The 23,611-nt window shown below is 36.1% G+C and overlaps 1 protein-coding gene across 6 annotated transcripts in view; it reads right to left on the bottom strand.

Annotated features, from left to right (window-relative positions):
* Positions 1-23,611, bottom strand: part of robo2 (roundabout, axon guidance receptor, homolog 2) — a 200,008-nt gene that overhangs the window by 62,643 nt on the left and 113,754 nt on the right. For 4 of the 6 annotated variants that reach the window (XM_084126672.1, XM_084126673.1, XM_084126676.1 and 1 more), the window contains exons 3-6: positions 10,202-10,359; positions 8,869-8,989; positions 8,366-8,504; positions 1,693-1,829 (exon numbers count right to left, since the gene is read on the bottom strand). In XM_084126672.1, the coding sequence (XP_083982798.1) occupies positions 1,693-1,829; positions 8,366-8,504; positions 8,869-8,989; positions 10,202-10,359 (555 nt within the window). Of the gene's footprint in view, positions 1-1,683; positions 1,830-8,365; positions 8,505-8,868; positions 8,990-10,201; positions 10,360-23,611 lie in introns of all 6 variants that reach the window. The other 2 variants (XM_084126677.1, XM_084126675.1) reach the window with 1 other exon arrangement.

Here is a 23,611-nt window from a genome sequence, read left to right as displayed (position 1 = left end):
ATAAATTAAATTCAGAATGAACAATGGCAATGTGTTTTTTGGGCACATCATTTCAACACTGTGTTGGTCGGAGGACACAGATTCCACAGCAGAGATGCGAGGAGGAGAGGAGGAATGCAATGTATTTTATTTTTCAACTCCGATGTGGACTGAAATCTTCAAAAAAATGGACAAAAATGTTAATCCAGACCAGCGCCACCTGCTGGCAAAATAGTATAATGTTTAGTTTTATTGTGTGAGCATGTGGAGAGCTAAGAAAAGCAGTCTTCTCTCTCCTCCCCAACTGACAGGTATCAATTTTCATATGAAGTCATTAAAAATGGGGGCTTGTCCGGGATAAAATTCAGGCTATGAGATCTGCTTCACCTGCAATAATGAGGTCTATATACAGAGCTCTCAGTGAGGAAGCTGAACCGGCGAGATAGAATGTGGATAATATTGATGGAATGGCCAAGAGAAAATAGCTGACAATAAAGCAGTTCATATTTAATGCAGTAGTGGAGCTGTCGAGGAGCCTATGCCATATTGACATTAAGAGGGTGCAATCATGCTCAGAGTGCTGTCCTCTCCTTCCTTCCCTCCTCTGTCTCTCGCTCTTGAAAGGAAGCTTGTGTAAAACCCCTCCACTCTGGATCCTCACACATCCCTTCATGGCTGAACTGTGTTCGCTTGTAAATCCTGCTTTCAAAAGGGCTGAAACTTGACGGCTGTCTCCATTGGCAGCTTCAGCCCCCTCATGAAGGCCACCAAAAACCCCCCTATGTGAGGTTTTAAAGCCCTCCGCAGAGCATCTAAGCAGTTTGATTTAATGTGCTGAGAAGAGAAGGGAGAAGGAGAAGAGGTGGAAGGGGAAAGAGGGAGATTATGGCAAAAAGAAAAAAAATTGTTTTATTAACCCTGCCCACCCAAGCTGAGCTTTCCGAGGTCGGTCTGCACCAGTAAACTGTGAAATGGTTTCGCTGGTATGGGCCAGAGTGCCACAGTGGAACTGAGGAGATAGTGTGTGTTTATGTGTGTGCAGGGGGAGGGTTATTGGTGGCCTCCATTCTAGGGAGTGTAAATAATAAAAAGCATTGTCGCTCAGGGGAAGCTCACTCCCCACCTAAATTACACTTCAGGAGTTCATTTGAGACCCGTCAGGAGGTTATCTCACTCTTTCAGACTGAGACTACACCAACATACATTATACCGCTATTGATTTCCAGTGAAGTAAAACCTTATGATAGAGTCAAATAACCCAGGTCAGCACAAACACATTGTTGGGCTTCTGAGATGCACTAATTTAATAGAATAAATACAAATCACTACATTATATTATATTATATTATATTATATTATATGATATTATATGATATTATATTATATTATATTATATTATATTATATTATATTATATTATATTATATTATATTATATTATATTATATTATATTATATTATATATTGATTTAATCACCTTAAGCAGGGGGCAACATTTAGGAATTCAGCAATCAATAATTATAATCAAGTAATCAAAAACAGTAATTAGTAATCAATGATGCAATCAAAAGCATTCGAGCAAGCTGATTGCATGAGTTGCTTTGAAACAATTTGATGAAATGCAAATTTTTTAAGGCAACCAACTACCCTGTCAGGCTCTAACGTTGTAAGCAGTGTGATTTCACTTCTGTGGTAGACTTGGATACTCAACTGACCTCTGACCGTGAGGGTGGCGGTCGCCTCTGTTTTGCCCACTCGGTTCTCCGCTACACAGGTGAACGTTCCTTCATCACTCGCTGCTGCCTTCTTTATCCTCAGCACGTAGTCATCTTTATCATATTTAATATCATACCTGAAACACACAAACAGAAAGTGAGTATAGCAATTAGACACATCTTCTGTCTATATCAAACCGATGTTTTTACGAATTTTACGAGGTGGCTAATTCGTAAGAATCCGTAAGATTTTTTGCAAAATTGTACATATTTTACGAGTTGCCCAATTCGTATGAATTCGTACGAATGACCTACACCTGTCCCCGCCCCTAAACCTACCCATCACTGGGGTTTAGACAAATCATACGAATTCGTACGAGTGAAGCCATACGAATTTGTACGAATTAGCCACCTTTTACTCACTTCGTATGAATTGGTTGTGATAGCGTTGTCTATATAAACGTAAAATGTACTATAGTATACATTACCAATCAATGGTTTGGACTCAGTAAGAGTTTTTTTTTTCAAAGCAATTAAAATAGAAATAAAATTGTATTAGGCAAGGATGCATTAAATTTGAGATATATACTGTATATTATTTAAAAACATATTTATATTATTTTAAAAACTATGCTTTTCTTTAGAATATATATAAAAAAACAAAAACCCCCCCCAAAAAAAACAGTTTTTAAAGGGGTGGTAGGGGTTTTAAAGGGGGGGCTCTTTTCACAAGATGTAAAATAAGTCTCTGATGTCCCCAGTGTGTATGTGAAGTTTTAGCTCAACATACCCCACAGATATTTTTACATAGCATGTTAAAATTGTCACTTTTTAAGGGTGAGCAAAAATGCACCGTTTTTGTGTCTGTCCCTTTAAAAGGAAATGAGCTGCTGCTCCCAGCACGGGGGGCGGAGCTTCAACAGCTTGTGTCCTGAAAATTTCAAAAACTTCTTTGTTTATGTTTAAATTCATGCAGCTGATGTGGAGTTAACTATCTTCTAATCATTGATTAGCATATTCTGTCATGATAATCTATAAATTGCGTTCCCGGGGGTGGGTTTATGTAAATTTTAGAGTTAGTGATGTCACTAACCCGAGAGGAATGTCGTGTATTCCCTACCAGCCGTTTGTTGTAGTCCTTAAAAAGCAATTTCTTTAAAAGAAAAGATCTCCCTTTGCTTTGAACTTTGAGCATCGTGACTTGCCAGATGTTGTTTATGCTCAAACAGCAACTACACACTAACTAAAGTTAAAAAAGTGAAATCATGATCAACCACCCCTTTAACACTGATGATAAGAAATGTTTCTTGAGCTGCATTATTAAAATGATTTCTGAAGGATCACGTATCACTGAAGACTGGAAGGAAATACCAAAATGATCTCATGGAATAAGAAACTATCACCAGTTCACATTTGATCAACGGTCAGTGTTGAAATATGAAACGAATATAAAACCATGACACTTGTGTCCATTAAAATGAAAACTGCATCATAGCAGATGTTATTTAGAATACCAGGTATATCAATCTAGTATATTCAGAAAGAACTGTATAGAAACACTGCATTTTTTTTTTTATTGCTGACAGCAAAAGATCAATTATTCAACAATGACACACTCTACAGAGAAGGAGGAGGCTTTCAGCTGGAACCGCAGATGCTTCCAATATTTATGAGGCGTCCGATATGTGTGTGTGAGAGAGAAGTGGGTGTATCTGGGAGCTAATCAGAGAAACAGGCCAATTCCAGGTCAGACTGTACAGAGAGGGATTTGAGATGTAGAAATCCAGCCCGTATTGATCTGCACCTCTCTGGCAGCTCCTAGGTACTTCAGGAACACTATGTCCTGGAAACTGACAGCCAAAGGTGATGAGCTGTGTGCGAGTGTGTGTGAGGTGAAAGTGCGGCTGAGAAGTTGACAGGCCTTGCAGGTTGGTCTTCTTTGTAGAATGTTGCTATAATTGGGATTTCTGGAGTGTGCATGCCATGCGTGTCTGTGAGCCAGTCTGAGAGGGCGTTGTGCCATGGAGCTTCTCGTCTGACAGCAAGACAACACTATGTCTGCTGTCTGTCACTCCAGATTCGCCCTTCCACGGGAAGCATGGCTCAGAGAGCATGCCATGTGGCGCAGGAGACGGGATCCCTGACACGAGGACCAATAAGACCAGGATTATTCTTCAACAGACTGTTGTTTATACACAATCAATTCACAGAATGTGCGCTTCTTTATGTTATATATGAAGAGATATTAAGAAGAACATTTCACCTCAAAATCGAAAGGAAATGTATATAGTCAATTGAAAATATAGCCTATTTGCATTCTTTTTCTCTTTATTTTCATCCTAATTTTCATTATTTTTAAAAAATAAATACACTACCAGTCAAAAGTTTTGGATTGGTAAGATTTTTAATGTTTTTAAAATAAGTCTCTTCTGCTCGCTAAGCCTGCATTTATTTAAAAACAGTAAAAACAGTAATATTGTTAAATATTAAGACAATTTAAAATAACTGTTTTCTATTTTAATATATTTTAAAAAGTCATTTATTCCTGTGATCAAAGCTGAATTTTCAGCATCATTACTCCAGTCTTCAGTGTCACATGATCCTTCAGAAATCATTCAAATATGATTTGATGTTCAAGAAACATTCATTATTATTATCAATGTTGAAAACAGTTGTTTACATTTTTTTCGGGATTCTTTGATGAATAGAAAGTTCAAAAGAACAGCATTTATTTGAAATAGAATATTTTGTAACATTATAAATGTCTCTACTGTAACTTTTGTTAAAAGTATTGCTTTATTTTATTTCTTTCCCCCAAAAAATAAAATAAAAATTCTTACTGACCCCAAAATTTTGAACAGTAGTGTTTAATGTTACAAAAGCTTTCTCTTTCAGATCATTTTTATTTACAGTTTCAGAAACTGTAAATAACTGTTTTCAACACTGATAATAATGAGAACTGTTTCTTGAGCATCAAATCATCATATTAGAATGATTACTGAAGGATCATGTGACACTGAAGACTGAAAATTCAGATTTGATCACAGGAATAAATTACATTTTACTATATATTCATATACAAAACAGCTGTTTTAAATTGTAATAATATTTCACAATATTACAGTTTTTTTTCTATTTTTAATCAAATAAATACAGCCTTGGTGAGCAGAAGATACTTCTTTTAAAAACATAAAAAAATCTTACCGATCCAAAACTTATGATGAAAATACATATGATAAGTCAGGTTTTGGAGAATAAAGCTGATACTGTTTGAATGAAAACAGAAGAAGAATGACACTGCACAGAAGCTAAACACTCCGATGTATCAAGCGTCTTTCTGACAGAGCCGGAGGCAAAGTCTGGCATGATTGAATACAGAAAGAGAGAGTGAGAGACGGAGATTAAAGAAACAACATAAACAGATGCTAATCAGATTTTCAACCACTAAGACTAAATATTGCATGAAACGAGCCTGGTAAAAACCAGAAACACACACACGCATACACACACACACAAACACACACACACACAGAAAACAGTAGCGCTCTGTATGTGCTTCCTCTTTGAGCTGGATCTGTTCTCTATTAAGAGAGGAATGCAATTACACATGAAGAAAGGCAATGCTGAGGATACACTACACTCCATTGGTCTCTAAACAACACACACACACATTACGCGGCATGCGTTGCTGACAGATTTGGGGTGTAAAGATTTGCAGACACGGCTTTTGAGTGTCTTTTCCTTGTTAATTCCTACTTGGAGCTCAGAGTTTGTGTGAAAGTCTGCGCCAAATGGCCTGGTGTTACTTTGACAAGCTAATGCGTTCATATCTCATCTCTATATGAACAGCGCAGGCAGACAGCAGCAGAAGCTTGTGAAATTCTGCAAGAGAATTCAATATCGACAAGAAAAAGATTTAGTGTTCGGACCACAAAAAAAAGATAGTTTGAAGAATGTCGGTAACCAAACAGTTGATGGACCCCATTGACTTCCATAGTAGGAAACAAAATAATATGGAAGTCAATGGGGTCCATCGACTGTTTAGTTGAAACCGATGCTTTCTCCAAAGGTTTTCACCATTTAAATGTTACGAAAAAGTTCAGTTATGGGTTAGCGTGTTGCACATGTATAACCTGACGGTCAGATGGTTGCTAACCCGTTATCTACCACATACGCCAGCTCTTTGGAGTCAGACATCTACAATCATGAGAAAGAGAGACGATGAGGAAAATACAAGTGACTGGTGACAGCGGAGAATGTCAAAATGAAAATAATCTGCTGTTTCAGAGACAGGAAATAAAATAAGACCGCGCGACACGTGTTTTGTCGAGTCTGGGTCTTGTGGTAATTACGTGCAGCGCGACTGCGACTTATTTAATTATTAGATTGTCATTGTTTCTTTCTCGAAACCTAATTAATTTCTGGATATGCTTCTTGGAAAGAAAAGAGAAGAAGCGTGTTGAATTATTACCTGACAGATACACTGATTGTCGCACTCGCTGAATTAATTACTATGTGTGTTTTAACTGACAGCTGAATAATGTAGATTGATATAATTGTTTCTTACAAAACTAATAAACCAAGAAAAGTCTTCACGGAAATGCACGAAATGGCATTCGTGATCTGATGGAGGGAGCATGGTAAAGTAATTATATCTTAATCTTTGTGAGTTTATTACATGTAGCATTTGGACACTACAGGACAGAATATAATCGTGATAAATGACGATACAAATTCAACCACACTGGTTTTAGAGCCCATTTTATAGTAAATATTCGGACATAATCTGAAAACAATGGCCTTTCAGAATTGTTGGAAAGGAGTAGTTTGGAATACTTTTCCAACGTTCTCCATTTCTGCACAGTTTATTTTGTCTGCATGCTTGTTGTGAGAGCATGTGGCCTGCTGACCTGTAGACAAACAAACAAGGCATGATAGCACTCAGAATACACAGCTTAACTGCTGGCTGAGGACACACACCTGTTCTGAGCAGTCTCAGTCACTGATGCAGCTGTGAATATTTATTTTAATACTTCAAATAACTCACTTGGTTTTACTCTGGGTTTTGGACACTATATTACAATGGTAACACTGTGTTTTTGTGGCCATGCAGCATGGCATTTTCAGAAGAAGCATGAAATACCATGAAAACACCTGAAATCAAGCAGAGTATATGAATATGGTAATCCTTTATATATACACAACCATTTCTAAAAGTTTGGGGTTGGTAAGATTTATTTAATGTTTTTCAAAGAAGTCTCTTGGCTGCATTTATTTGATCAAAAATATGGTAAAAGAGCAATATTCTGAAATATTATTACAATTTAACATAACTGAATATACTATTTTAAGAATAAATAATTATATATATATATATATATATATATATATATATGTGACCCTGGATCACAAAACCAATCACAAGTCGCACGGGTGTATTTGTGGCAATAGCCAACAATACATTGTATGGGTCAAAATTATCGATTTTTCTTTTATGCCAAAAATCATTAGGATATTAAGTAAAGATCATGTTCCATGAATATATTTTGTAAATTTCCTACCGTAAATATATAAAACATTTATTTTTGTGAACATAAATGGACAACTTGAAAGGCGATTTTCTCAATGTTTCGATTTTTTTGCACCCTCAGATTCCAGATTTTCAAATAGTTGTATCCCGGCCAAATATTGTCCTATCCTAACAAACCATACATCAATGGAGATATCATTTATTCAGCTTTTTCGTGATGTATAAATCTCAATTTAAAAAAATGGACCCATGTGACCAGTGGGTCCAGGGTCACATATTTTAAAACGTAATTTATTCATGTGATCAAAGCTGAATTTTCAGCATCATTACTCCAGTCTTCAGTGTCACATGATCCTTCAGAAATCATTCTAATATGATGATTTGATGCTCAGTAACATTTCTAATCATTATCACTGATGAAGACTTAATATTTTGTGGAAACTGATACATTAATTTCAAGAATGTTTGGTGAATAGGAAGTTCAATTGATTTGAAACAGAACATTATGCATGTCTTTACTGTCAATTTAGATCAATTTAATGTATCCTTGCAGGAAAAAAAGCTTTTAAAAATACTTTTGAATGGTATTATACAATAATAAATCAGATTTGAATTAAATCATCAATAAAACACACCATAGCAATTTATTTGAAAGAGTAACCAGCTAACCAATCAGATGAAAATCCTCAGTCTTGTGATCATTTCCTATCTAATCTTGTGTCGTTTTTTTACGAATTCGATTCCAGATTTATTGCTTTTGACACAATGTATCTGCTCCGTGACTAAATCTTTTTTTGTGTGTGTGTACCGCCTGAAGGATGATCTTTGTCAGAAGTGTTCTCGTCCTCTCTCCCTCTCTTTATCTCACTATCACAGTTTTGAAATGAAGAGGCCTGAGGGTGAGTAAGTTCTCTTTAGCTGTGCCAGAGCCTCACCTGCCCCGGTCCACCTGCAGCCTCACCTGTCGTTACCTCAGGGCCTCAGCACGGAGCGAAAGAATGAGGCCCACGACGCAGCTCTGGCTTACATTATCTGCAGGGGGCCTCGCGAGAGAGCTTGTGTGTTTGGAGCTCAACACCTACATCACAGATGCCTATACGATTAGACATTTGAAATAATGCTTTAGATCGCCAGAAGTCTCACCTCCCGCGGGGGACGTCAATTTCGTCTTTTTTCCAGCGGACGGATGGTTGTGGGTCTCCCTGCACCTGACAGCGAAACTCCACCGCCTCTTCTTCTAGAACCACCTGGTTAATGGGCCGTCGTAGGAACGTGGGTCTCTCTGAAAGACATGCCGATGAAAAAAGGTCATGAGGGATGCTGAGACCTCATTCACTTGCTGTGACTCAGCACTGAGTCACCGAAACATAAGCTCTCACGGAGATTTGTGTTATTGTGTAAGAGTATAATACGCTTTTTTGTGTCGAGTCCCGGCATGTTTTATGACTAACTTGACGACTCAAGCATAATAGAGGAGTTAAACATGACACATTCTCTCATGATGGTAAAATTGGAATCGTTCAAACTTGCTTGTTTACAAAAGCATTAACTATGAGCTGAGATGTTAAAAATGTTCAGGGCATGATTGAAACATTTTGTGATGTTTTTAGTGGTTTGAAATGTCAGAGATCAGAATTGGCACGTACCGAACACAGTGACCTGGGCCGTCTCACTGTCTCTCTCGCCGACCATGTTGGTGCCCACGCAGATGTACATACCAGCGTCGCTCTTCCTCGTGTTGGAGATCATCAGCTTCCCACCGCGGATCTGAAAGAGAGCACTGGAACGTTACGGTCTCTGCAACACCTCATGCGATAAGTTACTGCGACACTATCTTAAGTTAAGTGCTTTGCTCAAGGGCAAAATAGATGTGGTTTATGATTCACCTTTTGCTGGCTTTGAACATGTAGCCTAATCGTCTAGATTCAAGGCCAGATCATTAACCACTATTTCACACCTCAAATATGGCTTTCTTTGTTGCAAAAAATGGTAACACTTTACAATAAGGTTTGTTAACATTAATTAATGCATTAACTTAAGTAAACAAGCAATATATTTTTACATGCATTAACCTTTGCTACTGTTAGTTAATGAACATGTTCATGCTATTTCACAGTGCATTAACTAATATTAACAGATACAAATGTTTGGTTTTAACAATGTGTTAGGCAATGTTGAGATTAACATTAACTCAGATTAATAAATGCTGTAGATGATTTGTTCATTGTTATATCATTTTGACTAATACAGTTAACTATGGAATCTTGTTTCTGGCATGGAATACACTTATTACACTTTTTTTTAAAGGTAATTGCGACTAATTCCGAAAGTCACAATTCTGACTTTTTTTCCTCGCAATCACGAGTTCATATCTTGCCATTCTGACTTATTTTCTCAGAATTGCAAATATATCGCACATTTCTGACTTTATAACTCGCAAATGCAAGTTATAAAGTCAGAATTGCGTGATATAAAGTTGTAATTAACTTTTTTATGATTTATTCAGTGGCAAAAACATGTTTTCAAAGGATTTTGTTTTAGGTTTTCCTTCAGATTTACAATGGCTTTGTAAAACAAACTAAAACGAAACAAAACAAAACAAAGCAAAGCAAAGCAAAGCAAAGCAAAGCAAAGCAAAGCAAAGCAAAGCAAAGCAAAGCAAAGCAAAGCAAAACAAAACAAAACAAAACAAAACAAACAAAACAAAGTGAAACAAAAAACAAAACAAAAACAAACAAAATAAAACAAAACAAACAAACAAAACAAAACAAAGCAAAACAAAAAACAACAACAAAAAACAACAAAACAAAGCGAAACAAAAAAACAACCTAAAAAAAACAACAACAAAAAAACAACAAAGCGAAATGAAATAAAATCCATATAAATAAGTATAAATGTGACAATAAATGTAAATAAATAAAATACTTATTTCATGAGTATTTACATATGATTAGTTTCGTTCCTGTCTCCATTTCTCACCTTGATCCTGTCGTCCTTCTCGTCGATTCTGACTTTGTCTTTCTTCCAGTAGATGGTGGGTTCCGGGTGGCCACGAGGGGGAACACACTCCAAGATGGCCGGCTCTCCAGCGGCCACCACCACGTCCGTAGGGTTCTGTCTGAAATCATCACGTAACACTGAAAGAGAGATAGAGAGAAAGAAACAGATTAGCTCATTATTTAACCATTTTCAAATTTAGTCATGCTTACAATCCCTGAGGCACAAATAAATGTGCTTTTGTTGCTGAAACAGATGCCATTCAATTAAGCCCTTAAAATGCTAACACACTCCAGCAGTGTTCAAATGTTAGCTCACGTTCAACAGGGATGCAGAGAGAAACACCTGTTTAAAAGCGATGTCCACTCGGCCTAACTTAAGGTCACATGAACGACAGACGCAGTAAATCACGCTGTGTGTGAAGCCATCAGTCTGCAGGAGGGTGTGTGCGAGTTTTATTCGATGGGGTGACTACAAGGAAAACTTAATTGGACTTAATGGGGTTCCCTATCGAGAAAGGAGAACAAACAGAGAGGGGGAAGAGATATTGTGCCCTCCAGCTCTATGTCAGAAGAACGAACGCACATACAGAGCGGTGGGTGGGCGGGTAAAATCCCTGCCAACTAATCAACCATGCTCACCCTTTCATCATGCCAACTACGCCTCTGGCCATGACTAATGTAGCAATAAACTCCACAGCAAAAACATACAAGAGGTTACCTGATTATCAGCAAAGAATAAATACAATGAATTAATAAACACACCTGTACACATCGTCACATTCATCAACACCGCTTTATTAATAAATAAGGCAGGTAATTATCCTCTAGCACTGACCTGTGAGAGATTACCGATCATGTGTTAATAGTGAAAAATGCTCTCGTCTTAGTTAAGATTTATGAATTCGATAATGACTTTAAAGTGATTTAATGATAATATTAAAGAGAGCACTCTGACTTGGAAATCTGATTGTGTTCAAACTCGAACCCTGACCACACATCAGTTGATATGAATGTGCCTTATTTATAATAATAATAATAATAATAATAATAATTATTATTATTATTATTAAATCAGAGAGTTATATTAAAATAATACTACTAATAACAGTAATTCAAATACAAATACAACAACTTCTAATACTACTACTTGGGGTTGGGGTAATCATTTCCAATAATGCAAAATAAAAAAATATTAAATAATAATGCTAAACTGCAGTTGATTTTTGCATTTTCTGATGACAATGAGAGCAGTACTATCGTGAGTAGAACATGCCACAAGTATACTAGGGAGTTGCTAAGGTTTTTGTGAGGTTGTTAATGTGTTGTAATGCAGTTGCTAGGGTGTTTTGGATGGTTGCTAGGTTGTTGTTTACTGACCCAGTCAAGTCTCCATGATAATCCGGTGTCTTAGATATAGCTCAGATATAGTCCCTTCTTCACTGCAAGTCTGAGGCTTTGTTTTTACCCATTGCCTCTCTAGGCAAAACTCTTACTATTACATAATACCTCAGCTCAAGAAACTGCATGATTTAAGATATCATTCAGTAAGTGCACGGAAAGTTACATGCTGAAGTTTAATACTTAGTGGTTTTTAATAATGCTGTAAAATAAGACAAAGTGCTGTGTATGTGCGCGTAGTTTTACATTTCTTAACTTCACGACTTTCTCTGGCCTCGGGGCCTATACAGACATTCAATACGCATAATTACATTTTCATCCCTGCAAAAGCCTTGACTTTCAGCTTTCTTACAAGTCTCTTTCTCCTTCTCTCTCTCTCTCTTCTCTGGGTGCGATGAGCCTCTCAATCTTCCATCTGATTAATATTTATGTATTGTGTGTCTCCCTCCCCCGCATGCTAGCGAGAGCAGCATCTGTCTGTCAGGCTGGAGGCTAAAGGAGAGGCTTATCTGCCGAATATTCCTTCTCTTTCTCCTGGAGGACGGCTGGTAGGGGCGGAGGGGATGATTTCGGGCTGCATTGGCAACTTTGCAGTTTTTCTGGCGAGATTTCAAAACTTTCGGAGCAAAGTTAAGGGTTTTACGGTGGAAAAGTGTAACAGGAGGAGATGCAATGGAGGGAAGCCAAGAGGATCATTAAAAAAAGGACAGATGCTACTTTGTACTTAAGTGTGTTTGGAGTTGTCAGATATAGTCAACGCCAAAGGCAATTAAACGCCCCGATATCAGAGATCCATTTTCGTTTTTTGTTTTGTTTTTTGGCTACACTTTTGGCAACTAAAAGAAAAATCAAATCTTTGTGACAAAAATTGTAAATGTAAACTCAGATTGTACTATAGCCCAAAAACCTATGTGACTTATGAGAATTAGTTCTAGTTTATAGCTGCAACATTCATTGTTTATGTATTGTTGATTAAACATTATACCTTACAAAAATATATAAACTTAATGAAGTGAATGAAGTGAAATGAAATGATCATTTTTATCAAGCTTGTATATTTAAGTTCAGTAATTTCACTTAAATGGCAATTAATAGGTAATTTTCATTGTCATTTAAGTGAAATTATTGAACTTAAATATACGAGCTTCATAAAAATGATCATTCTAGAAGAAAATTTCAGATGGCACTTAGAGGCTTTTGCATCTGAACTCTTCATATATATATAAAAACTATTTATCAAGTTTTACATTATAAAATAGTTAACTTTAAAAATTATATAAATAAACTCACTTAAACAATCTTTTCTACAAGCCTAACATATAATGTTATATTTGTGACATTTATTATTTATTATACACACAATTATATATATATATATATATATATATACACACACACACACAAATTATAACAAATTATTTTAAGATAAATTGGCAAGACCAACACACAGGCCTGTGGAGTGGATAATTGTGTAATTTCTGCATACGAATCTGTTTGTGTTTACCCATCATGCACTTGTTGGTAGCTTGTGTCTGCATCAGAGCCAGCAAAGGTCAGAACACAGTGGGATTACAGCACAGAACTGGCCTAGAGCAATATCACACTTCTACTGCACTTTATACCATCAACATACTGATCGAGAAAAAGAGAGAGAGCGCGAAAAAGAGAACGATTGCGGACAGATGAGTGTTTTCCAAGCATGCTACAAGCAATGATAGCATTTCGTTTGAGTGCCTCTCAAAAGTGTTCACTACAGTTGATGCTGTTTCGATGTGGCTCTCGCATGAAAGAGTGCAAATATGTCACTTTGAGAGAGAACTAGCACTTTCTTTTTCTACTGCACTGCCCTTGGCTCTGTGTGTATACATGCTATTTGTGTGTGTGTGAGTAAAAGTAATGTGAAAATGTGTCCAGTTCATAGTGGGTAAGAAAGCTGTTCCATTTATTTGCAGGGTATATTAGTTCTGTTATGAGCTAGAGCCCCAGTGACCCCTGGAAACCCCATCTACTCAACCTCACACTGCAAATAAAGCCCTACACACACACACACACACACACACACACTTCTTGCCTTCATCAACATCTTCATCACCCTACGGACTAAATGCAGCATTAACAGCTGCACAAACATTGCTGCCTCTATCCCACATCCACACGCACATTATTCTCTCTAGGACAATATCCATAGAGAATCTCTGTCGGAGCATTTCTGACTGTCCGTTCAAGTATGGACCCGTTTCTAATGTGATCAAGGACAAAAAGAGTTTGTCTGTGTCAAGTACTCAAGTTTTGCTATCTTAGAGATTGTACACCCACATATGACAGTTCATCCATTGTTTACACTGAAAAACACTGATTTTCTTCCTCAGTATGTTTGTCTTGTTTTCCAGTAAAAATATCTAAACATATCAGTATATATTTGTTTGAGATATTTGAGATTAAAATGACTTAAGATATAAATATCTTCCAGGGGGTTACAAAAATTATCTTGTTTTTCCTTGTTTATTTCTCTGACCCCATTGGCAGATATATTTTAAAAAAAAATTAAGCTTAAACTCACTTAATTTTGGTACTTTTTCAAAAAAACAAGACTTTATACTGTATCTTAAGTCATTTTGTGTCTCAAGTAAATGTATCTTGATTTAAGAATGTTTAGATTTGTGTACTGGAAAAAAAGAAAAATATATATATATATATATATACATACATATACATACACACACATATATATATATATATATATATATATATATATATATATATATATATATATATATATATATATATATACACATACATACATACATACATACATACATACATATATATATATATATATATATATATATATATATATATATATACACATACATACATACATATATATATATATATATATATATATATATATATATATATATTGTTTATATTTATTTATTTATTTGCAGTGTACTTACCCTAATGTCATTTGACTATCTTTCTTTAAGAAAATAAGAAAAATATTCATTATACTTTCATAGTTGTTATCATACTTTCAAATATTGAAAGCTCTAGTTTCATTGCAGTTGCATGTGAAAGAGTGTCAATTTCTTGTCTTGATGGAATTTTCTATTTTGAGTGAACTATTACTTAAAAAAAGGTCAATTCTGAAGAATTGTGGTGTACAGTGTTAAGTTACTTTTAAAATTAATGTGTAACAATATTGCGTTACTTCCTTAAAAAGAAACTAATAGCATTACTTAGTTAAGTTTTATGGAAAGTAATGTGTTATGTTGCCTTTGATTTCATTTTTATCTGGGCTGGGCTTGCTTGTTTGTATAATAACAAACAAACCGTTATATTTTTGGCAAATGTAAAGGCCCTTTCACACCAAAAGTGAAATGAATAAGCCTCAGACTGAAGGAAATGCACATTTACCCCTGTCCAGTAGAGGGCGCCGCTCAAACAAACCTTTCTGCTGTGCTGTTGTTCTGGATTTCAGGAGAAGAAAGTTCAACTCTTATTTCAGCAATAAAAAAGAAACACAAATGTGATGTTTATCTTAAGTATTTTTTTCTTATTGGTATGGTTGAATTGAATCGAAGGTCAGCAGCAAAGACATTGGTTAATAAAGTGAGATCAAATACATAAAGTATATTTGCATTACGTAACAGATTTAATTACAGCAGGTTTGTGTTTTACTGTTTTTAATTATTTTGAAGAGTACGGAATGTGTTTTTGTAAATGAGTAAATGAGTAAATGCATGTTCAAATTTAGTCTAGATCTACAATAATCATCATGTTCACACACAGCACACACAACGTCTCTGCGCTCACTCATGATTTCTCTCAACATGAGGACAGGAGAGCTGTCAGTCAATACATGAGAAATCAAAGTAACTTGCGTTACTTATTTAAAAAAGTAACTTAGACATTTTGTTGTAAATTTAAAATGTTACTTTACTAGTTACTTGAAAAAAGTAATCTGATTACATAACTCATGTTACTTGTAACAACACTGGTGCTGACCATAAGCAAAACAGTTTAAAAAGGGAATAGATTATGTGTTACTCCACATGTAAAAATGGCAAAAGTTTAGGGTTACAAAGTAGCAATTGTAATTAGCTTCATCTTACAACGACAGAAGGACAAATGGAGGTGTATGTACTGGCAACCAAACACCTCTCACCTTCAAAAGCTGCACCTCCAACGTTAGGCTAACAAGATTGCCGAAAGCCAACCCGCTAATGACTTCCGCCCCATGCTAACGCCTCCGACTGGACCCTTGGCTCCGGAACACAAGCTCATCACAAACAATACAATTAACTCTAAATGAACCTCCCTGCTCGTTCCTCTGTCCTCTACGTGCACTTTCCAGATTCAATTTGGCCTAATCCCGGGCTTTATGGTAATGTATAGCTCATTAAAATGTTAGCTAAAAACTCATTAAAATTCGCTCAAAGTAATAGCTTCATTAGTGTGATATTGCTGAAAAGCAAAGACAAAATGAAGAAGATGGGGAGAAGGAGAGAGGGATGAGGAGAGAACGGTATAAAACACAGAACGACTACTTTCTAATCACTTAATTGTGACTGAAAACAGCATGCATTTGCATAATGCACACAGACACTAGGTGGTTAATTTTCACTGTGACTTGGTAATTAAACACCGTTCACAACTATAGACATTTCAATCCAAAAAAAATCATTTAAGGAGGCACTTATGGGTCTGTAAGAGATGCCAAAATGTCTCCATCTTCCTGTGTAAAAATGATACTCTGACCAGCTGCAGTGTGGAGCCCTGGTGGGCGCTGATACCGTGGTATTATGTGTGTGTCGAAGCACAATCACTGATGAGTATTACAATTCAGTCCATGGTAATCCAAAGAATGTATTAGAGTCTATGAAGACACAAGCTACATGAAATTACCACCTTTACTTATTGCTATATGAGTTTTAAAATGCATTTTCCAGCTCTGTAAAAATCTAAAATAAAATAAATAAATACAAATAAATAAATATATATATATATATATATTTATTTATTTATTTTATTTTAGATTTTTACAGAGCTGGAAAATGCATTTTGACTGTAATTTTGATTTATTTATATATAAATAAATATATATATATAAATATATATATATATATATATATATATATATATATATATATATATATATATACAGTGTATATATATATATATATATATATATATATAACAAAAAGATAAATACAAGAAAATAAATAAAATAAATAAATAAATAAAAACTAAAATAATGAATAAAATAAAATAAATAAATAATAATTAAAATTAAAATAAATATATAATAATAAATTAAATAAAATAATAAAATAAGATGAATACAATAAAAAACACAAATAAATAAATAAATAAATAAATAAATAAATAAATAAGTAAGTAAGTAAGTAAGTAAGTAAGTAAGTAAGTAAGTAAGTAAGTAAGTAAGTAAGTAAGTAAGTAAGTAAGTAAGTAAGTAAGTAAGTAAGTAAGTAAAGTAAAGTAAAGTAAAGTAAAGTAAAGTAAAGTAAAGTAAATAAAATAAAATAAAATAAAATAAAATAAAAGTTTCTAAAGTAAAATAATAGCTTCTGGTGCCATACAGTAGCTTTGTGTTTCATTGAAAATCACAAAAAACATTTTGCTAAACTTCTCTTTTGTGTTCTTCGGAAGAAAATCATAGAGTTTCTTAAAAAACAAAACAAGAAAACAAAACAGGGTCTAGAGTAAATAATCACAGAAAATGACATGCTTTACTGGTGAGTAAAGCCCAATTTATACTTCTGCGTCGAACTCATGCCGTAGCTACGTCATAGGCTGTGTGTAGCGCGCATACCCTTCGGCGTATCCTGACGTGTACATCTCCAAAAACGTAACAACGCGTAGATTCTACGCGGACGCAAGCGTTGTGATTGGTCTGCCAGAACCGCTCCCTTGGGTTTCACACACTCCCTCTGCATGAGTAATTGCGCGTCAACGCGAACAACAACGCAGAAGTATAAATGAAAACCAACGCGTAGCCTACAGCGTAGAGGCTCCGACGCAGAAGTATAAATCAGCCTTAATGCTATCTAGACCAGCACTAATCAGCATAAACCAGCTTGGACCAACATGGAAACTCATACTGGTGTTAGCTGGTTTTCCAGCAGGGAACAGCATGATCCACACACACTGCATATCGTCAGCCACTTCAAAAGCCACCCACACGTTCCAAAGAAAGTTCCAACAGCCGTACGTACGGTGCGCCTGATCCACCTTAATGAACAACCGCTGAGTTTTGAAGCCTGAGAAACCTGCTACAGCGAACGCCTGATCAAAAGCCAAACCCTCTCTCTCCTCCGAAAGCTCATCTACTATTTCTACACGCCTCCACGCCAAGGAGAGAGCGAGCGGAAAACGAGACAAAGATTAATAAAATGAAGGCTGCTCCTAATTCCACAGATATCAAAGATCTCCGTCGCTTGATGAAGGTGGTGAACTTTTCCGTTTGGTCTATTTTTAAGTATCCGAGAAGATGGCTTTCCTGAGATCTCCCTCTGCTCTATCCTTTCTCCTGCTCTTTAATTAGTTTGTCAAGATGTGAAAATGTCACGAGTGCCCTTAGGGAACTCTTTTGTAGAATCAGCTGTGGTCAATTTATACTCATATTTATATATATAGTATATTTCTTTGTGGGCCAGAGGTAATTTTTTAGCAAGGCTGCCTTTTGGATTTTCCATGTCACTTCAGATGAGTGGGGCTGAAATCAATCTCTTTCCTTTTCAAAGCCTCTCTCCATCACCCCAAGGAACAGTTGCTAGAATGCTACAGTCAGACGAAGAATAGCATAAGATAAAAATATGGCCTATTAGCCATGAGTTTAATATGTATGTTTGCATCATGTTTGGATTGTTTTCACGCAATGTGTTTTGTTGGGATTCATTCATGTGGAAGTGATGCACTGTGACGCAAGCTCTGCTGGGTGTGACAGAAGCCAGCTGCATTGTGAAAACACGCACACACACACGCACACACGCTCAACATTCTGTTGGAGATCTTCTCATTGTTAATAGAAATGATTATAATTTTAGTGCTTTAAACTTCTGAACTTGACATTGCAGGTTGACCATAGAAAGGTAGAATGAGCCCCACGGCGGAGCTCTTCGAGGAGGCCTAATGCTGGCGTGGCTCAGGCTAACAGTTTCACTGATGTGCAACACACACGTCTACAATGGGGCTGAAAGGGAATCTGTGTCGTTTGCGCTGATTGCAGTCTTCTACTTTAATGCTTTGCTACAGTTAATTGAACTGGATGGTGGATTGTGAAAAGGTGCCTCATATCAACTGTTTCACTCGTTTAATTAAACTCTCTGCTGGAGACGCGGCATTAATGTCTCGGTGCTGAGCCTCTGAGTGAGCGTAGACGTGTGTGTGTGTGTGTGTGTGTGTGTGTGTGTGTGTGTGTGAAAGATCTATCTATCTATCTATCTATCTATCTATCTATCTATCTATCTATCTATCTATCTATCTATCTATCTATCATTCTCTCGTTCCATCCATCCATCCATCCATCCATCCATCCATCCATCTATCTATCTATCTATCTATCTATCTATCTATCTATCTATCTATCTATCTATCTATCTATCGTTCTATCTATCGTTCTATCTATCGTTCTATCATTCTGTCGTTCCATCCCGTTCTCTCGTTCCATCCATCCATCCATCCATCCATCCATCCATCCATCCATCCATCCATCCATCCATTTATCCTTCCATCCATCCATCCGTCTATCTATCTATCTATCTATCTATCTATCTATCTATCTATCTATCTATCTATCTATCTATCTATCTATCTATCTATCTATCTATCCAACTATATATCTGACTGTCTGTCATTCTATCTGTCGTTCTCTAGTTCCATCCATCCATCCATCCATCCATCCATCCATCCATCCATCCATCCATCTATCTATCTATCTATCTATCCAACTATATATCTGACTGTCTGTCATTCTATCTGTCGTTCTCTAGTTCCATCCATCCATCCATCCATCCATCCATCCATCCATCCATCCATCCATCCGTCATTCTTTCTATCGTTTTCTCATTCCATCCATGCATCTATCTATCTATCTATCTATCTATCTATCTATCTATCTATCTATCTATCTATCTATCTATCTATCTATCTATCTATCTATCTATCTATCCATCCATCCATCCATCCATCCATCCATCCATCCATCCATCCATCCATCCATCCATCCATCCATCCATCTATCTATCTATCTGTCTGTCTATCTATCTGTCTGTCTATCCTGATTGTGTCTGTGAAAGGGAGAGAATGTGTGAGTGACCGAGAGAGAGAGAAAGAGAGAGGGAGAGAGAGCTAACAGGGGTCTGGTGTTAAATCTAAGTCAGCTCTCACACTGACGTTAAAAATGATTTATTGATGGTTTTATGGATCTTAACAGAAGAGGAAGAGTGAAAATTACACTAGATATGCTGATGACCTTTACAGCAGTCTGTGGATGGAAAGAAACTGGTGTGTGTGTGTGTGTGCCTGAAAAAAAGTCAGTTAGATGGAGAAATGCGATATGTGAACATCCTGAGCATCTTTCTGCAGTCGTCTGTGGTTGAGTTGCATGTGTGCATTGCATCAGCGGACGCGATTCAGCTTAAATGAACCAAACTAAAAGAGAGAAAGAAAACAGACAGTGCGCTGCTAACCCTTTACAGCTGAACACTTGAAATAAATTCACTGGTTCGTTTGCAAACTCAGCATCTTTTCAACATTAGCCACAGCTCATCAAACACACACACACATACGCACACACACAGTGCGAGAGATAAAATGGAAAACAGAAGATCATGATTCCAGTACCAGTATACTGTCTTTTTTTGTATCACATCCAACAAAACTGAAGTCTTATTGTAAGAAGAGCTTATATAAACCTGCACAACCCTGTACCTCACACACACCTGCACATCAAAACACACCTGGTGTGTCCTTCATTCTGTCTGCAGCCGTTTCTCACAATCCTTAAAGAGATTCGGCCTGCTTTCTGTACAGTTAGCATTGGTCTGAAATGTTCAACAATACACATATAAACACGCATGATGACACAAACACACCTTTCCACGACACACACCGAGTCATGTGTATGATGCTCTTGCTGTTAATTGCATATAGGCTGCGGGAGGTAATTGTGTTTGTCTGGGCTGTAATTGGCTGGCTGCCGCAATGCAGTGGGAACGCACATCTTCTGTCGCTTCCAGAGCAACGCTGCCCTTTGTGTGGAGCGGCGCATCTTGTTCCAAAACATGTTTTAGGGAGAACCATCAGTCAGATCTGGCGGAACGGTCTGATTCAGAGTTTAGCTGTGAAACCACCCCGTCCTACAGTGCCAAAATGTGTGTGCCTGGCAGTACGACCACTTATAATGTCATGCAAATACAGCAGGCTACTCTTCACAAACTCCATTACATATGACTCAATCAAACCTATTCATCTGACACTATTCTTAATGCACTTTCCTTGGAATATTATGAACAATTCATCAGTGCACATTATTATAAAGAAAAAAATGCACATGATCCAATCAACTACAACTACTTTCCCATTGTCATTAAGCCACAACCCAATTTATTTAGGAATTTTAACCGAGCAAATTTATTTCTAAAACTAGTTGACACACTTCACTTAACACACATTTCTAATTTCACTAACACTGATCAATAAACAGTATTATAAGGTAAGGTTATTAAATAGCAGTTCCAAACTAGTTTTTGTTAATACAATGAAGTTAGTAAGTTGGTATGAGCGACCATAGTCATTCAAATATAGAATTGGTGGTATTTTAGGTTAAGGTGCATACACAATGATAAAGTGAACTGTTAATAAACCATATGGACACTGATCCTGATCAACATAATCCACTTACGTAATTTATTGGTACTTTTTTTTGGTCATTTTAGTAATTGATAACGTACTACAACGTGCTTGTAATTTTAACCGCAAAACATGTTCTGTGTGAACCGTCCCTAAAAAGTTACGAAAATCACGTTAGAATAATGAAACCTACGTATAGCCTGACAGCATCTCATCTGAAAGAAGATACTGAATCAGGACAGCGCGAGACGCAGGTCAGTGTAACGAAAACAAAAAAAAAGTTTTTGAAAAACTTTAACTTTAGAACTTAAGCGCTTTTTAGAATAGCGTCTCATGCACGAGATGCTGTAAAAGACACGAGCGCCACGGTCAAACACGTCCGCCCAGCACTTTTACATAAATGTAGCTGCAGAACAGTCAACAGCTTTCACGCATATCTAAAAAATAAAAAAAAACATAATAAAAATTTAGAATTAAGTTTTTGTTGTTTCTTTAACTACACACTCTGTGACCCACTCAAAACATTCTTGCAGCCCACTTCTGTGTTGCAACCTATCAGTTGAGGAAGACTGGTCTATACAAATATTCCACTATAATGTTTTCTGGCACATAATAAACAGAGGTTGGTCACTTTAAATGTCAATTAGACTGTCTAAGTCAGGGATGGGCAACTTCGGTCCTGGAGGGCCACTGTCCTATAGAGTTTAGCTTCAACCCTAATCAAACACACCTGAACAAGCTAATCAGGGTCCTCAGGATTACTAGAAAATTACAGGCAGGTGATTTTTTCAGGGTTGGAGCTAAACTCTGTAGGACAGTGGTCCTCCAGGACAGAAGTTGCCCATCCCTGGTCTAAGTGAGTGATTCTTGACCAGAAAAAGCTAAACTGTTAACCGGACTGTTTTCATGCCATTTCATCCCATCTTATGTGATTATTGTAGCTGGAGATGGAAAACTATCAGAGCAACTCTACCATTCCAATGAGACAGATCAGCACATTTTCAGCAACCATACAACTGAGAACTTCCTGCTGAGTCAATTTCCAGAGCTCTTCTGAATCCATGTGGCTTTTCCTCATTTTCAGATTCCACATTGTAATTAAATGGCAGAGCAAGTTCAGTTAGTGACCTCATATAGAACGCTATTAACAGCCACTGAAATAAAACCACCACATCAATACTAATCTACCCACTGTTAGCGTTAATTCAATAAAGCCAGAGTCTGAAACCTGACGACGATAAGGAGCGTGTGCGTTTTTCCTGCTTTGGATGTTACATATTTCAGAATCTGTGAAGAGAGAGTAAACGACAAAACGTGAGCTGTAGAGGTTACCACAGCTGAGACTGATAGATCCATCTCTCGTAATCTGCTGACGATGGTCTGTTATTTAGCATCATTACTTTTCATCATCGTCTCTTTCTCTTCCAGCGCTAATGACCTCCATGACTGCGGCTGACAGATTGAGCGTCCACTCATAAGAAAAGGAGATTGGGTGAGAAAAATCGAAGAGCCCTTCTGTGGTTAATGTGAAAAGTTAAAAAAAAAAATCCATTTTCAATATTTTTTTTATTCACATTTGTAATAAATTTAGTTTGTAGAATCTTTTATAGATTAGTGAAACACAACTGATAAAACAAAGGACTAAATATTAAAATAGAATAATAATTATACTTAATATTATAATTATAACTATTATTTATATATATATATATATATATATATATATATATATATATATATATATATATATATATATATATATATATATATATATATATATTATAAATAATTATAATTATTATTGATATAATTATATATATATATATATTCAATATTATTTATATATATACTGTATATAATTGATATTGGAATTATGTTTATTATGAGTAAATATAATGTTAACTAATGAACCTTATTGTAAAGTGTTACCGAATATATATATATATATAAATATATATATATATATATATATATATATATATATATATATTCTTGACCAGAAAAAGCTAAACTGTTAACCGGACTTTGTCATTTTTCATGCCATTTCATCCCATCTTATGTGATTATTGTAGCTGGAGATGGAAAACTATCAGAGCAACTCTACCATTCCAATGAG

This window comes from Abramis brama, assembly GCF_963993115.1.
Source record: "Abramis brama genome assembly, chromosome: 10".
Classification (NCBI taxonomy): domain Eukaryota; kingdom Metazoa; phylum Chordata; class Actinopteri; order Cypriniformes; family Leuciscidae; genus Abramis; species Abramis brama.
The sequence above is the reverse complement of the archived record's forward strand: the minus strand, read 5'-3'. Positions and strand labels throughout refer to the sequence as shown.